The sequence below is a fragment of the Ceratina calcarata genome, unplaced genomic scaffold (assembly GCF_001652005.2).
Source record: "Ceratina calcarata isolate Rehan_Ccalc_2016 unplaced genomic scaffold, ASM165200v1 scaffold170.2, whole genome shotgun sequence".
NCBI lineage: Eukaryota > Metazoa > Arthropoda > Insecta > Hymenoptera > Apidae > Ceratina > Ceratina calcarata.
The window spans coordinates 53,793-70,143 of record NW_017138358.1 but is presented as its reverse complement, the minus strand read 5'-3'; the positions used below and the strand labels follow the sequence as shown (position 1 = coordinate 70,143).

The window sequence follows — 16,351 nt, the reverse complement described above, 5'->3', positions numbered from 1 at the left end:
TTCAAAAAACCGATGAATTGATTTAAAATTTTGCAGGTAGCTTCTTAATAGTAATAGGAATCAATAATAACAAATTAAACATGCTAGCATTGTTTAAGTGTATAGTCTATACATCCTTAAAATCCGTGTTCCACTTGATTTACGGATAGTTTTAAAGTCTGATTGAATCCATCTTTCTGGGTCTAGCGAGCGTACGTTACTTTTCAACCACAGCCCGAGTTACGCCGACTATTTGTTATGTGCGCTCGGTTGATCTATCAAGGCCCCCAGCGAGGCTTTTTTTTTATCTTTCTCTGCACAACAAACCTCCAGTAAAACCGCTGAGAAGGAAACGTGATGCAACTCGCGTAACAAACAAATGAATCCGTTATTGCATCAATTTTTGCTTTCAAAATTTCTCTTACGGTTGATCAATCAGCGTCATTGCAGATACTCAAAAATAAGTTGTTTTTGTAATTCCAACGATACTGACTGATTACGATTAATGTTAAAATTATAAACTGCAGATTTTGTACATTTATACAAAAATTGAATATGCTTAAAAATTTAATCTCTGCATCTGGTGCAGTAGAACTGAAATAAAAAAATGAATACGTATTACAATTATTTACAATTCTAGCATGATTAAACGAATCTGTATTTGAAACACGTTCTCTTCGTCGGCTACCATAACTGTTTTATTTCCGAGTGATCCCCGCATTGGATTTTTATAAATCCGTGAACCATTGAAAAGGGAAACTGGGGATTGGAAGAAGTGTACTTCCTGCAGGCGACGCGCCGGTACTTTAAGCTTGAATCTCTAAAAAGTCGGCCAGAGGAGGCTAAAGGCGCATTATTTCGCAAGCGATTTAAACCGGCGGCGACCTTGACGTTTTTCTTCTTAAAACAAACTGCGTCCGTTTATGAATTCGTACGAGACAGTTTTTATCGATGCATCGATAGTTTCACGGTGCGATAAAGCCGAGTAAACACTGATAAGATTGTAAGTCGTACGGTGATTACGCATTACTTTTCTGCTCCGCACGATTCGGAATAAACACGCACGATAACGTTCGTTTTGTAAAATAATTCAGCCAACCAAAGCCACTCGGATCGTTGATTCGCCATAACGATTTAACATTGACTTTAAATATTCATAAACCTTCGATTTTTAAATTAAATAAAACGTTTGTGGTATCAATTATAAAAGTGTGTTTCATCGTGAGATAATTTGTAATTAGAGCATTCATTCTATTTTTAAAATTCTGTATAATATAATTTATACATCAGATATTCATATTTTATGCGAATGCCATTTTTGAATAAATCCATAAGATCTGCAATTTAAGTACATATCGTAATCGATGGAATATCCTTGTGTGAATAAATAGTATCCACAGTTCTTGTATGTGTCCATTTTTGTGTTTAATCAATAACGATACGTGACTCTTGATTTTAGTCTAGAAGTTATATAATAAGATTGCGAAATCGTGTAACATAATTGATAAAACGATAAGACCAGTCGAGATTTCACCTCGACAATCAGCATAAGTGTTGATAATTGTTGTAGTATTGAACTTCTGCCTGATTGCTTTTTTTAATTCATCATTGTCAGTGTTTAACTAAAGATTGGAATAATTGTAATGAAGATTGATAAATCCTAATCCTAATCACCAATTAACTGTTCCATGTATTGTACATATAACAAATATTTCTAACTGTACTTGGAAATACAATTAAATCAGGAATTTAATGCTCGACTCATTTCTGTCCATGAGATGCAAATAAAAAGAGAAATGAAGATAAGGAACAGAAGTTTGTACGACGAAAGTCGTTTAAAACTGAGTAACTACAGTAAGCGTTGGTAAACGAGCAATTCGTCTCAATTCGACTCGCATTGAATAATGGCAGCATTAAATCCCATCGTGGGCGCAATAGACCGGCACAGGAAATTCTACGTTCAACAACTGATCGCAACCGTTACTCGATACGGTATTTTGTAAAAATGAAATGGGATTTGAAATGACGAAAGAGGGATTAGTGCGGCTCGCCACGGTCAAGGCGAACAACCATGCACTCCAGAGCTACTTGGTCCGGATCGAACATCTGCATTCAATGTTTCCTGGCGTCTACTAAATATAGGGCGCGCACAATTTATGTAACTCATGCGCCAAAATTCTTAGCCCCGCGGGTTCACTGTACCTGATCGCCGGTTTTTATACCCGGTCTCAAGGATACGATTGTCTACCGCACTGCGGTGCGAACACTCTCGAGACTCCCTACCCTCTCCATGTACGTCCTCTCCTCTTTTTATGTATACATACATACCTCGGAAACCCGATCCTGAAGCTTCCTACAACAGTTACCAAATTCCAGCGTACAATCTGATTAAAAATTTCGAAAAAACTTTATAATACCTGAATCGCCAAGTTTCTCTTCACAAATCATTTTCATATTGATTTAAATTTTTAAAGAAAGGACAGGAGGCAACCGTCTTAGGTTCTCCTGCAATCTGTACCAGGTGTGATGTTTAGATTTTTTCGACAGTGACATTCCTCGGCTCGTGTTTATCAATTCCCCGTGGTCGGCGATCGTAAAGGCAGGATATTAACGATCATGATTAACATCCGGCATCATCACGTGGCGTTCGAGGGGCGTGGTTACGCGTTGGTAATGAGTCTTTGAAGAAAAAGGGCGCGCGTGCGAAGAGGGCGAGGAATACAGAGGGGGGCCCTTGGTCAGAGAGATCGAGAGTGAGGGGCTGTAGTCCCGGTGACCTCGAAAGCGAGACGGCCTCGCGGCCGGAGACTCCAGGGGATCGATATCCGCACCCGCCATTCGTGCGGACACGTCCAACTCGTTGCAGATGCTACTCGGCCGACACCGCTGTCGTCTTGTAAAAACGAACCGCGAACTCCGGCGCGGTTCGTCCGCAAAAATGATTACGCGGGCGACCGAAGTTTCAGGGGAACAGCTGCCTCGAGGCGATTATCGGGGCGGTACGCGGCGTGCCGGGTTTTTAAAAGATCGGCAGAACTTACCCACCTCTTGGCTGGATGCTCGAACGAGAAGCGAGTCCATCAACATTCCCAGCAGAAAGCGTTTACCTCGACGGTCCTTTCGCACACACGGGATTTCGCAGTGGATATTAACCGGGGGGAATCGAATGAAAAAACTGACAGGACTCCCGCAAAACGGGCCGGATCCGGATTCGTGATTTCGCGCAACCTGACGGGGTTCCTCACTTTCACACACACGCACCGTGCACAAAGAAATGGTCACACACCAAATGATTCTGGAAAACCGGAATACGAGATTTTCTCGTTCCTGTGCGAGGCTCGCGACGCGCTCCGCGAAACGATCACTCGATCTTTGAAAATACTTTATGAAACGGAAGCTGCCATACTACTGTGCGACAAACCGTCGTCTAGCGACATCTCGCCGGCAGCGCACGACCTTAACTATGTCGTCACGAATATCAAATCTCTAACCGTTTCTCTATCGCGTTTTGCAATTGAGTATTTTAACTCAACCGATTTCTAAAACTGTATTCGTTTAAGCTTACCAATCGTTCAACGTACGCTTATCGTTCAATTTTACCAATGATCAAGCACATTTGCACTCGTTTCTGACTGCTATGCAAAAGCAATCACAAATGCGGTATGAATTTCAATTTGCAATTTAAAAATTCAGTCTTAAATACAGCTAATGTATTATAGTACTGTAACCTTTAGACTTTCCAGTGTGGAAAATCTAATTTTAACAGAAATTTCGATAGGTCCACGTCATTATTGTGGATATTTGAATTCTAAACGCACCTTTAGTCTCGTCCCGTCGCCTTAAGCTTTGAACGTTTCGCATCAGATTCACGTACTGGTAGCCGGGCAAATTGTTGCAAAATATCCAGGTGATTTCGTCGACTCAACAGGGAGCTCGCGTGGCCTCCAGGGTAATCATCGGGTAGTAAGAGTACGTCAAATTTTGATTAAGAACGCGGCGAAAGTCCACGCAGGAGTCCGTTCCCCACTAGAACTTGAAAGTTGGCCGCATCATCGCCGCGTTTGCGAGCCCGACGTCCGGTGGAGCATCTCCTGCTTCGACCGGTGAACGTTTATCGGCGAAATTTAATTGTCGGATCGATAAGTCAGGCGGTCGGGAAACGGGTAACGTGAACAGTCCAGAAAAATCGAAACTGCGTCGGCCATTTTGTATTATCGAGCTGTGACTGCGCCAACTTCACGCGGTAGTCGCATTTCTCTACTTTTTCGCGAGATTGTCGCTTCTCGTGCACTGTGTGTGACTGATCCTCGGTCCGAAACGAAAACAATTATCCGTTTTCCTCGTGAGGAGATCCGTTGCCGAGCGTGACCGGCGAGGAAACGAGACAGGAGCCACTTCTGGGTAAGTAAAACGACGGCAAGCATTATTCCACGGTAACCCTGTCTCCTCGTGTCGCGAAACTACGTCGTCGTAACGGGTAATCGTCGTCCTCGACGTCTCGCTGGACAGTGGACAAACATTTTTCCAAGCACATCATGCGAACGTTTCGCATTATTTATCGCGTGATCGATCCACGGGTTGTGACAACGCGTTTTTGTGGTCCATCGAGAGCGATAACGAGCTGGCTCCGTTGAAAAAGGAGGCGAGCTCGTGTCGCTGATCGATGCCCGTGCCGTGTTACAAAAGATAACGGACATTGAAGCATTGTCAGTGAAACCTCGTGCGCGTGAATATCCGATCGGTATCGGGGGGGAAAAACGTGCCGACCGCGTCAAAGAGCATCCCTAGCAACCAGCCCGACAAAACCTCCCCATCTTCCAAACCGTCGGATTCGATTTCACTCCTGGAATTAATTCTCTCGTACGTTTTTATTCATTTAACCTATTGACAGTCATCGATTCAGTTCTGGCAGGTTAGTTCTATCTCGTTCCCACGATATTGCGCAAATTTAACAATTATCCGTTTATGAGGAAATATAATGTACAATGTTATCAAATAAGTTATCTGGACTCAGATTTTCTGTTTGAGTTGAACAATTAATTGACACCTTTTGCCTGTTTGTCTATACAATAGCTTGCAGGTGTCCAATTTAATTTGAAGAATGAAATTCAGTTTCGTGTGTAAACGTTTTTCAAGCGTATGAATTATTCTTCTGGACAGGACACCTTGGTGACGTCAGGTTCTATTAAAACATTTTATTATTAAATTTGGAATAGTTTCGCGTTTTGTTACGCTATTTTCAACTGAGGACAAACACCTCCGTCTCTATATCGAGCATTTTCATACAGTCAAACATTCATCGTGCCATGCCATATTCTTCTGCCGATACATTGTCCGCTGCGAATTACAATCGCGATGTTTGACATTGCGCAACGAAATACTTGAAGAAGATTAAGGGGAGTAAAATTGATGAACATCGATGCTGCGTTGAGAAACGTTGAAGAGGCAACTGGCAACCCGTGGCTGACGTTTCGATGATTAATCACAGCTACCGTTATCAATGTAACCGAACAATTTCGCAACAACCAATGAAGCTCCCTTATTATACCGACCGTATAATTTCACACGGCCGTACACCGTTTCCGCGTTAAATTCGACGAGGAGATTTCGTTCAATTACCAACAAGCTGTTAACTAGTGATAACGAGGCGATACTAAAAAGAGATCGCAAAGGTGTTTCGAGCAGAGAGAGGGAGAGAGAGCGGCGTCGGAGATATGCAACTAAAATTAAACGACGCTCGCCGGTGTGCTGTCCTAGACCCTTTCATTGGCCTTTTAACCGACATTTTCTAACCCCGACCTAGCGCAACACGTGTTGCGCACTCGCCTTATACAAAAAAGCCGAGAAGACACGCAGGATTCTTATCGATCCTCCTAGTCCAGTCAAAATTTCTCATGCTACATTCATACGGAATAATTGACTAAAATTCTGCAGCAACAGATAGGATCTGAATGTGAACAGGAATCAGAGATTTTCAAACTGATTCGACTGGACTACTAAGGCAAATGGTACTTTTAATGGACACGTGTTACGCAATATCATGCAACGGTGCACCACTATCGCAGCTGCCAGTAGTGTCTCGTAGTATATTTATATAGTATCTGAAGATAAATCGATGGGCCAGGAATAGCCGAGGGTACATTAGTTTGGAAATGTGCGAACGACAATCCTCGGGAAATCTTTCTCTTTCGAATGACGCGTTGATTATTTTCAAACGCGACGATATGAGAAAGTAGACAGCAGGGAAACGTGGCATAATGACTCACGATGATTGATCAAACGTTCTCCGAAAACAGAGACACGCGCGTTATCAGAGATACTTGTAAAGTAAGTATGATAATTTTTTTTAAACGTCTGGCAAAGGACGAGTCGAAATTGGTAGTTGATCGATCGCGTGAGTCACGGTCGATCGTCGGTGCCCCCGGAATCGTTTACCCGGGCAGACAAAGCAAACGGCCGGAATGGTATTTTGAACGGACGACAAGGATGGCCGGGATCGTCCTTCTGGCATCAACTGTGACCAGTCTCGAGATCCTTTTTCCTCGATACGTCGCTCACGCTGCCCGAATATGTAAAACTGACGTCACACCTCCTCGCAAAAGGACGCCCACTATCATTCCTTCTCGCTTCAATTATATTCACGCGGCCGTTCAAGAATCAACATCGCGACATTGTTCTTCGGACGTATCAGAGGTTTCCCGACGGTATCGGGTTCGCCGCGGACTCATTGAACGGACCGCTTCCGGGTTAGTTTCCATCCGACGATCATTCGTTTATGGCTTTGCATGAGTAATTCGTCGATTACGATGCCCCCGCCCACGATTTGCCACACGTTTCTTGGAAATTCTACCCATTCCGAGAAGTTCTCTTGATAAATTTCGTAAACACGTGCTACGAGCGTTCAGCAGTTCGAACTCTTTTTATCAAAGGACTGAAAGGAATTGGAGGTCGGATTGCAATCACGACGGGAGATCCTCTTCGATGAATGAATGACTATTTATTTGTGATATGAGTTAGTCAGTGCGTTGATGCAATGAGAAGATTCCCTGAGTGAGACGAATCACCTATGACTAATAATGGAATCGCTTTGAATCAGATTCGATGCTTAGTATTCTTGAGAATTTTGAAGATCTAAAATTTAGACAAGCATTTCATGTTGAAAAGCTTTTCTTTGAGACATTCATACAAAACATGAAACGATATTGAAAGATATTCAAGAAACATGTTCGAATTTCCACAATAATGAAAAACGTCGATTCGTTTGGACTTTTGTATTCAAACACTACCTGTGACTCGAGTTCAGAAATGCCCACGTATCGCATTCACGATTATTATGCGCTTTGCTGAACTCAAAGGAGATTCCCCCAACGCGTGGACAACCACCGAGTGTATTTATCTACGTGGAAGCGAATATTCAACCAGAAAGGAATACTTAATGATAAGAGGATGACTCAGCTTTCGACCACTGATAGCGACCGTTTTCAATTACCATTGATAACGAAATTAATTATACTACTTCCTGCCTCCGTTTTTAACAGCAAGCTCTTCGATCAGCGTTTAAGGATTTTCGGTAAACACGAACGTGTCGTATCGATGCGTGTCTTTCCTTTTGCAAAATCATGAACGACTATCACGCTTGCAAAACGTGTACAGCCGCAACCGCGTTTCCTGCGGAGGCACGTTTTTAGGCAAATACTGCGCGTCAATTACAGCACACGCCAATCAATAACTTCATCGTTCGGTGAGCAGGAAATGGAAACCATTCTCTCTCGTGCCACTTGATTAACTCGAACTTTGAACTAACCGTTGGACAAGAATAAATCATGCGATTGTAAATAGCATAAATGAAAGCCAAGATAATGTCCGAAATAAATATAACGTATGAATGATCGTGCTGGTAACGAAGATACACGTGTTACTCGCGAGAGAAAGGTGCGAAAATTACTGTTTGGAAACGAGAGAGTGATTTACACCTATCGTCGACGCAAGACTGTCTTTCCATTCTTGGAGTAGAGCCCAGGCTCTAGCGATTGTCGTTGGACGAATGTCAAGACCAAAACTGCTGCCTAACGATTGTTAACGAGTGGAGGCCGCCTAGACGATTAATTAAATATCTTCTACAATGAAAGAAAGAATTATTTCAACCAAGGTACATCATTATATCCGAAATTGAAGTTTTCTAATACAGCAATTTTCTAAATAATTATTTTTTCATGTTTTACGCAGTGAGACCAGGAAAATTCCTCAATAGGATTAAATTCGAAGAATGTCTGAGGTTTTGGTTACCCAAACAGGATGTCCCGCACGATTGATTGATAAGACCGGTAGTCAGGCTGTATCGCGTTACCAGCACAATAGGCATCCGAAACATTCGGAATCGCGTTACGTAACCGCGTTGGGCGCCGGTGAATTTTAAATATCGAAGACCCGGTTTCCAGCCGCGTTCCGCGGCGTTCAATCGGCAGAACCTCTCCTGGCTGGTCTACTTTTCCCCGCAACCGCGCCGGACAGAGTACTTCGACGTGGACGTCGAACGAGGATCGGAAAATTCCATCGAGCGACGTTAAGATTTCTTGGAAGAAGCTGTACACTCGTCTCTTCTCCCGTTCTGCGAACTTTTTCTAACGAAGTGCGTAAATCTTCAGGACGTTGAGCGAGGAGGATAGTAAATGTTTAAAAATTATTTTATGAAGCGTCGTTCTCCACTGCGAACCGTAGAAGTCAGCTGATAAATAGTTATTGCCTGTTTGAAAGTTTCCTCATTGATGAAGCTCTGAGGGGCTTCGCGTTTCATTAAAAGTTCGAAGACTAGTCTCGTTTTCCGTTAAACTTTCACTGATGAGACTGAAACGCATTGGGAGATGTATTGAAATATCGTCGAGAGGTGAATTAATTATTCGAGCTGAGCCTTAATGGGTCCGTGGAAGAATGGCATAATCGCTTGAGGACTCGGTGGAAGGGTGTTCATCGTCGTTGGAAGGACGCCCACGACGACCCACGTCGCGATGACTGTTTCTCGCGGCTTTACCTGCCCGGTTCGGCAAACGTAGGCAGGCCAAAATCACCTCCGAAACTCGATGTGACTCACTGGCCTCCCGATCGCACCACGGATTCATTATAAGCCAATACAAGCAGACGCCGAATTCGTAGATCGGTCAGTCGATCGGAAGCGAAGAAGAGGAAGTGATATTATAGACTTTCGACGAGAGCAATATGATGGAAAGGAACCGAAGGACCTGAACAGGAAGGCCTCGGTACGTACAGCGTCCTCGACCCGATCGCGGAGGTGGCGTCTCGTATGGACATGAAACGCGGTCCACCTGGCACGCCACGAGAGAATTCCTGCTCACCTACTAACACGCTCCGACTCGATTTCGCGTGGTAACCAATACCTCATCACGCATCGAGACTCGTTCCATAATACTACAGCTTTGAGTATTAAAAACGTGGATTGACCCGTCGACTCAGAATCATTTGATACACGTTTGTTATTAAAAGACGAGATTGGTCAAGCTGAATCCTGAGAAATGCCGAGTTGGCAATATGGAAAGGCTAGGCATAGAGGAATCTCGGAACATATTTGGACGTGGGGACCGTTAGATTAGTTTCGGCGTGCGTGATTCAGTGCATCGTATAGGAACGGAACGCGGCGCGCAACGAGCAGAATGCAAGGCGCAAGACTTGGTTTTTCTTGCCCCGCAGGTGCCGGGGGGAGACACAGAGAGAAAGAGAGAGAGAGAGAGGGCGACGACGTTTCTCAAGTGGGATAACGTAATGACCTCCACCTCCGTGTTTCCAACTATTTTCGATACGCTAACTCGTCTCGGCTAACTTTAGCCGCGTTTTCGTTAGTCCAGTCTTTGACTTTGAGCGCTCGCTCCTCCGCATCGGAACTACATATCTCAACCGATTCGATTTCTCAGATTTTTTGTTCTCGTTTGTCAATTGTCGCCAATTATTATCGTGTAAAATTCAGTTGTTCTCGCGATGTGAGACTGGCTTGAATTATTCTCGTCGCTCGTGTGTTTGGACACTTCACCTGAGTTGACCTGTCGGCAAACCGGAAGTCCGCGTGTAACATGAACAGTGATACGCGCGACGTGAGAGAAAATAGGTGCACGTAAGTTTAACCAGAGACTAAATAAATAGAAGCGTTTCGTATTAATTCAGTGTGGATGTACTAAAATAAGAATGCTTTTAATAGCCACTCTGTGTGTAACGTGGCTCAACTATTTCGAAGGCAACGCTCGAAATTAACTCGCGTTCACTGGAGTACAGAATAAAACAATTTTCTAGTACTACACTTTTACGGAATCGGAGATTCCACTTGGGTATTTAATGAACGAGACTCTTCGCTTAGGAGGATTCGGCTTGAGCCCTCTTTTCATTCGGCAAGGGAATATCGCGTTGATTGAACGCTTTCCACTGGCAACAGGTGGTCGGAGGTTTCTTTGAAGAGTTTCATCGAGTGACAGCCTCGAAAACGCCAATTATAACTCGATTACCTTCCTAACGACCGGATAAGTTTACTTGGACACCTTCAGGTGTTGGCCTTTCCTCTGCTAAAGAAAATTCCTCTTCAATGTGAAATCTATTGAGACGTATCTTCTGATCACTTTTTAAACGGATATGAAAGTGGAATTACGTTTTGCTTCAGGAATAATTACAGTGAAATGTCTGTTAGATTGTTTTCTGAGTACGTAATTGGAAGAGGGAAAAAGAGTTAGACTGCCAGAACGAAATAAGCCTCGCAGACTCGTTTGCCCGGCTGCCAATTGGCTTGCTAATTACTATAACTGATCCCTGCGTCGCATTGTTCGACAGGTGGTTGCCTAAGCCCTGACACCCGAGCGCGAGCACTGTGAACGATGGTCGACTACTACAAAGTACTAGAAGTGCAGCGGACCGCGTCCAGCGGCGACATAAAAAAGGCGTAAGTATCAGCCTGACTGGTAACGATTAAAAATCTTCAGAGAACGTATTATAAATTTTAAGTTACGTTTGGAATATACAATAATTGAAAAAAGAAAGGGAAGTGCATTTTTTTTAAACAGATTTGTTGTGAAATAAGAGTTGCATGAAACGGTGGAAAGTTAAACACAATAAACGTCGAGTGGAACGATCAGGAATGAATTGGTGCACCGAAAATAAGTGTGATTACATGTTTGTCATCAATGCCGTTTTATTTCGCGTAAATAACGGTGGGTGGGTAAAGATTGAATGAATGGGTTTTTATTTCAACTCCGTTGAGGTGGCTGGCGGCGATCCAAAAGAACCCGGTGTCCTCATCTGCCTCGCTGTGAACAGTCGGTGATTAAACAAAAACTCGTCGCGTTTCAGATACAGAAAATTGGCGTTGAGATGGCACCCTGATAAGAATCCTGAGAACTTGGAAGAGGCGAACAGGCGGTTCAAAGAGATCTCTGAGGCTTACGAAGTACTGATCGATGGTAAGATTGAATTTTAATCGATTTTTCTAAACTTTCAATCCTGAAACCACGAGTCGAATTTGGTCAGTCATATGGAGTCTATTTTGTCGAATGGTGGTTTTGGGATGAAACTGTTCTGATAAGGAGATGCCCTGAATCGTGCAACCATGTCTCTCCGCGGCTTGGACGAGCTAGCTAGGCTTTAGTAACGAATAGAGAGCGTAATGCCAACGGGAGACGAACGACGGCAGCTCCTGCTTGTCAGCAAAGCCGAATTTCGCATGAGCCTACTCTTTCGAACGGTATCCAACTAGTACGACTTATTCTGGGAGCCAGCGTCCGTCTGATCTAGAACGGATCGATCCTTATGAATGAGCGTTTCATAACCGCCACGTGATAGCGCAAATTGAGTCTAATAATCAACGGCTTCGAGTCACAATGTCAATTTCCTTCGATTTATACACACGATCTTGCTCAAGACTCTGAACTACTCGATTCTCGAGCTCCCCATTCGTGTGAATTCGAGGATCGAGGCTTGAACACTTTTAGCCGAAGCATCGCTGCGAAATTTCTGTCGTTCACGAAAAAAAAAGAAGGGAAATTCAATCAGAAATGTTTGTTTCCGGACCGTGCTCGATGTCCAGATGCGAAGAGACGAACCTACGACCAACGATTGTATCAGAAGGCGTCCTCGAGGCCCGGCCGTGGATTCACCTACCGGAGTTACTTTGACTCTCCTTTCCAGCGATATTTCGGTACCACTTAAGAGAAAAAAGACTTTGAGAGAGTGACCAGGATTTTCTTTCGATTTTGTCTCCTCGTTGCCAAGCCGGATCGTTTCCCTTTAGCTCGAAACTCGTAGGATCTTTGTGTTCCCTGCGAGTACTCGTGGGAGCCTCGAAAGATACTTTTTTCTCTTTGCCGCCGTTCAAAACGCAGATAATATTGCCTGTAATTTTCTCGCATCTCTAACCAACTGCCATTGCTCGACTGACCAAACGAGAGAATGTTACAAGAAAATTGAATCAGTCTTCAAAGGATTTTAATTAAATACAAAATGTTTCTCGACTAAATTGTATTGAAATTAATCTTTGAAGATCCGTTCGTTTCTAAGTTGTTCTCTCTCCACTGGTTTTTCTGTTGGACGACTTCCGATTGACCAGCGTATTCTACTAACCAAAGCCTTGCAGTACTAGCTTCTTGGAATTTGGAGCGAATAAAACCAAGCGGACCCATTGTTTCTCGTCAAATTTTTATTAACCGCGACCTCCGTTTGTTTTTCAGAAAAGAAAAGGCGAGTGTACGACCAGTATGGAAAGGAGGGGCTTCAGATGCCAGGTGGTAAGAGGCGGCACGACGACGACTTCGATGCGCACTTCGCTGGCACCTTCGTCTTCAGAGATCCTGAGGAAGTATTTAGAGAATTTTTTGGCGACTCCGGTTTTGAAGATCTCTTCTCAGGTAAGTAAAAATCCTGTCGAATCTCAATGGAAACCAACTCTAAATCTCCATAATTGTAATTATAGTAAAGTGTGTACCCTGAAACATTGTTAAGTTCTCGCGGAAAGTTCGCGTTTTGGTAGTAAATAAAATTAACTGCATGCCAGAATCATTTAATTTTGAATATGGAGCAAGTGAAATTCTTAAAACCTTGAGAAGTTGAGAAATGAAGCAGGAACTTTTCGCGAGATTAAATAATAAATGGAAAACAGTTTACAAACCAAGTGATTAACCGAGTTGGACGAGCTGCTTCAGCGGCAGAATCCAATTACCACGTGATTAACGGTGTGCTGATTCGTTCCCAAAGACCTTATCGGAGTGGGACGCCGGGGATCCAGGCACAGTCATCCAACCAGTAACAGCATAAGCACGTCCTTCTTTAGCCCGTTCGGCTTCGGTTTCTCACCGTTCAACAACTTGTTCGAAGGTGCGTCAGGGAACTTCACGTCGTTCAACACGTTCACGTCCTTCGGCGGGTCAAACGTTGGCGGTGCCGTGAGACGAACGAGCACCTCCACTCGGTTTATCAACGGAAAAAAGATCACCACCGAAAAGTAAGGATGCTACAAAACGTTCACGAAGATCCTCTTCAAGAATTCCAAGAAATACTCCGTCATCTTTCCTAATCACGTCTCAATGAATCCGTCGTCCTGATGAAAATTCTTAAAGACGTTCTTTAAGAAAATCGCGAATCCAGTCCAGAAGTTTCTAAAAAAATTTTTGTGCCTGGGGCTGTTGCAGGGTCATCGAAAACGGGAAGGAAACGATAATGTCGTACGAGAACGACGTCCTGAAGTCGAAGACGGTGAACGGCGTGCCACAATCAATAACGTACAGTTAAATCACAGATATCTACCGATCAAGAAAACGCTCGCTCGATCTCCGCTCGGCAATGAGAAATTCCTGTCGTCGTTTTGTCACGTATCTGCGAGTAAAATAATTCAATCTACGCCCTCGCCCTACCCCCCTCGACACCCGTTAAGAGAGGCGTTAACGTTGTGTTCCTGCTACTGATCTACCTGAACGTGAAAAAAAAAAAGAAATCGATTCATTCTCAGCAAAAACGAGTTAACAACCGCGGCAGTCACGATTGTACTTCATTTTTACTTTAGATCATTCATTATCATCCGGCACCCCTCGCATCTCGTTGGAAACGTTCTCTTTAAAAATGACATGTAGTTGTGCCGCTGGTCGACGGACTTCCGGCCTCACGCATTATTGTAACAACAAGATGAACGACAAAAATATATGTACATATTATTATACAGTTGATCAACCAATACCAACGAGAGAGAAACGGAACGATGTATATATATAAAATATACATATATATATACATATACAGCGGATTACTCTGGCGAAATTCGATGACAGTGAAATTGGATCTCTGAAGCTCGAGCGATCGGGTCTCGTTTACAATTATGAATGTGCTTAAGAATTTTGGATAAAATGAGAAAGATCAAATATTTAGGCGAGGCGCGAAGATAAACGTTATCCATCACGTTCTGAGCTTTTGTTCCCGTCACCTTCTGTGTTTTACCAGGTTCGACGAGTCATCGACGAGTCGCCAGCTGACCGACAATGCCAGCGATATCTCGATGGCTGGCCAGAACTCGAGAACAGTCCACGGTGACCATCAGAAGGCTAGCCGAATAAAGACGCACCATCCACCACTTCTCACTAAGAAGCACGATAAGAGTAAGAGAAAATAGAGGCAACACACTCTTGCAGCCTTCTCTCATTCGTTTCTATATTAATTACTATCATTATTAATTGTATTCTCATCTGTATTTTCGTTAACTTTTTTTTGATCCCTATTCATGATATATATGTATATGTTTACATGTATATTATTTTCGAGACAAACGCAAACATACATCATACATACGTTTATCTTAAACGGCATTCGTGAATTTGTTCGTGACAAGAAAAAGAAAAATTACTGGTTCAATGCCTTGGTTGGCTATCGTTTCACATGTTCGGTTGATCAGAAATAAAAAAAAGAAATTCGCTGCAAAGTAGTCTGATTGTAAAGCTGTGAGTGAGAGAAAGGAACAGAGAGATTGATCGAGAGAGTAAAAGTCTTTTCTTTCTGCGGGCACACAGGAAGAGAAGGTTTCTCTTCTTTTTTTTAACTTTATTTCACAGAACATTCTGTTGCGTTTTATATAGAGTGCGCGTCGTTTCTGTTGAAAAAAAAAAGATTTGGCGTGTTACGTTTAAAGTACGGTAAGTTTTCGCTTAATCCTAGATTCCTTAGATGATTAATTAATCGATTAATGAGTCCGTTACGTTGTTAGTTACGATGATAGAATTGATAGATTCTTTAAGCCGCGACACGACAATTATACTATTACGATTATTATTATTATTATTATTACTACTACTACTATTACTACTATTACACGCGCTTCGACTGAGTTTTAACGAGTCTTAAGAACGTTAAACGAACACTTTACTTAACACGTTACATTTTTTTTTCGCGGAATGAGTTTTTAAGCATACTACTAGGAATCCGTTGCCCAGAGACATCACTCTTTAGTTTCAACTTACAGCTGTAACCAGTGTTCTAGAGGATTGTATCGTATCGCAAATTATGTGCTGTTGAAAACGCGCGAGCGTAAGAGCATTCACGATGGAAGAAATGTGTTCCGCGGAGAATGAAGGATTTTCGTATCGATCACGTATATACAGGGCTAAGTTACTCTGTTGCGGAAATGTTTTCCTTCAATTAAAACCAGAACTTAAGCGTGGTAACGTCCTATTCATTTTTCTTTAGTTAGTTTCCCTTTGCGTATGTGTACATAATGATAAGGCAAAAGAAATGTTAAAATGGTCTTGAGTAACGAGGAAAGTGAGAGAAAAAATACATTGATTAATATACACTAATAATAATAATATCGTACGTATATTTATATATACACATATATTCCATTGTTCTCATGTCGATTTATCCAGACTCCATTTCTTCTGATTTTTTAATAACTTTATAATATAACGTGTGTAGGACAGGAATAACGACGATGGCAATTGTAACAAAGTAAACTGGCAACTTTATTATTTCTTCAAATTTTTTCGCTTTACAAAACGGGGTTTCGCCTGTGGTCCGATTGTGATCTCTTAATAGAAAATTGTGTATATAAAAGATTTTTCCAAAAGCGAGTCGTTCTTTTCTTAAATGTGCTTCGATGTGGTATTTAGAAAAGAATCGTGTACATGTATTCGAAAAGCTATTTAAGTGAGCGTGCATGGGAGAATTGAGAATCCGATCCTCCGTGAGGTGGGATCATGAGAGAATACAGTTTCGGCGTTGTAAATAGACCGAGTCCAGTGATAGCGAAATAAACGTTCAGCTACCACCGAGACCAGTTTTTGATTCGTTTCAAATCGATATGTCAATTCCTCGTTTCTTCTTTTTATTACGATATATATCTATATATATC

General features: G+C 42.6%; 2 protein-coding genes across 8 annotated transcripts in view; one reads left to right on the top strand and one right to left on the bottom strand.

Annotated features, from left to right (window-relative positions):
* The window catches only part of aralar1 (calcium-binding mitochondrial carrier protein Aralar1), a 19,693-nt gene extending 15,809 nt beyond the window's left edge, over positions 1–3,884 (bottom strand). The window contains exon 1 of one of the 2 annotated variants that reach the window (XM_026810701.1): positions 3,798–3,884. Coding sequence is in view for 1 of the 2 variants with exons in the window: in XM_018037475.2 (XP_017892964.1) it covers positions 3,025–3,066 (42 nt within the window). In the remaining variant the exon portion in view is untranslated. Of the gene's footprint in view, positions 1–3,024; positions 3,392–3,797 lie in introns of those variants that run through there. The other variant, XM_018037475.2, reaches the window with a different exon arrangement.
* LOC108632733 (dnaJ homolog subfamily B member 6) lies at positions 3,835–16,273 on the top strand. 6 transcript variants are annotated; one of them, XM_026810703.1, is made up of 8 exons: positions 3,835–3,948; positions 10,804–10,912; positions 11,320–11,429; positions 12,053–12,163; positions 12,693–12,869; positions 13,216–13,462; positions 13,650–13,739; positions 14,452–16,273. In XM_026810703.1, the coding sequence occupies exons 2-8, from the start codon at positions 10,848–10,850 to the stop codon at positions 14,618–14,620; spliced, it is 969 nt and encodes a 322-aa protein (XP_026666504.1). In that variant the 5' UTR covers positions 3,835–3,948; positions 10,804–10,847; the 3' UTR covers positions 14,621–16,273. The 6 variants fall into 6 exon arrangements, with proteins under 6 accessions (XP_026666504.1, XP_017892969.1, XP_017892973.1 ...); XM_018037480.2 differs by lacking the exon at positions 3,835–3,948 and adding an exon at positions 3,961–4,380; XM_018037482.2 differs by lacking the exon at positions 3,835–3,948 and adding an exon at positions 4,701–4,839.
* The last annotated feature ends 78 nt before the right edge of the window (positions 16,274–16,351 follow it).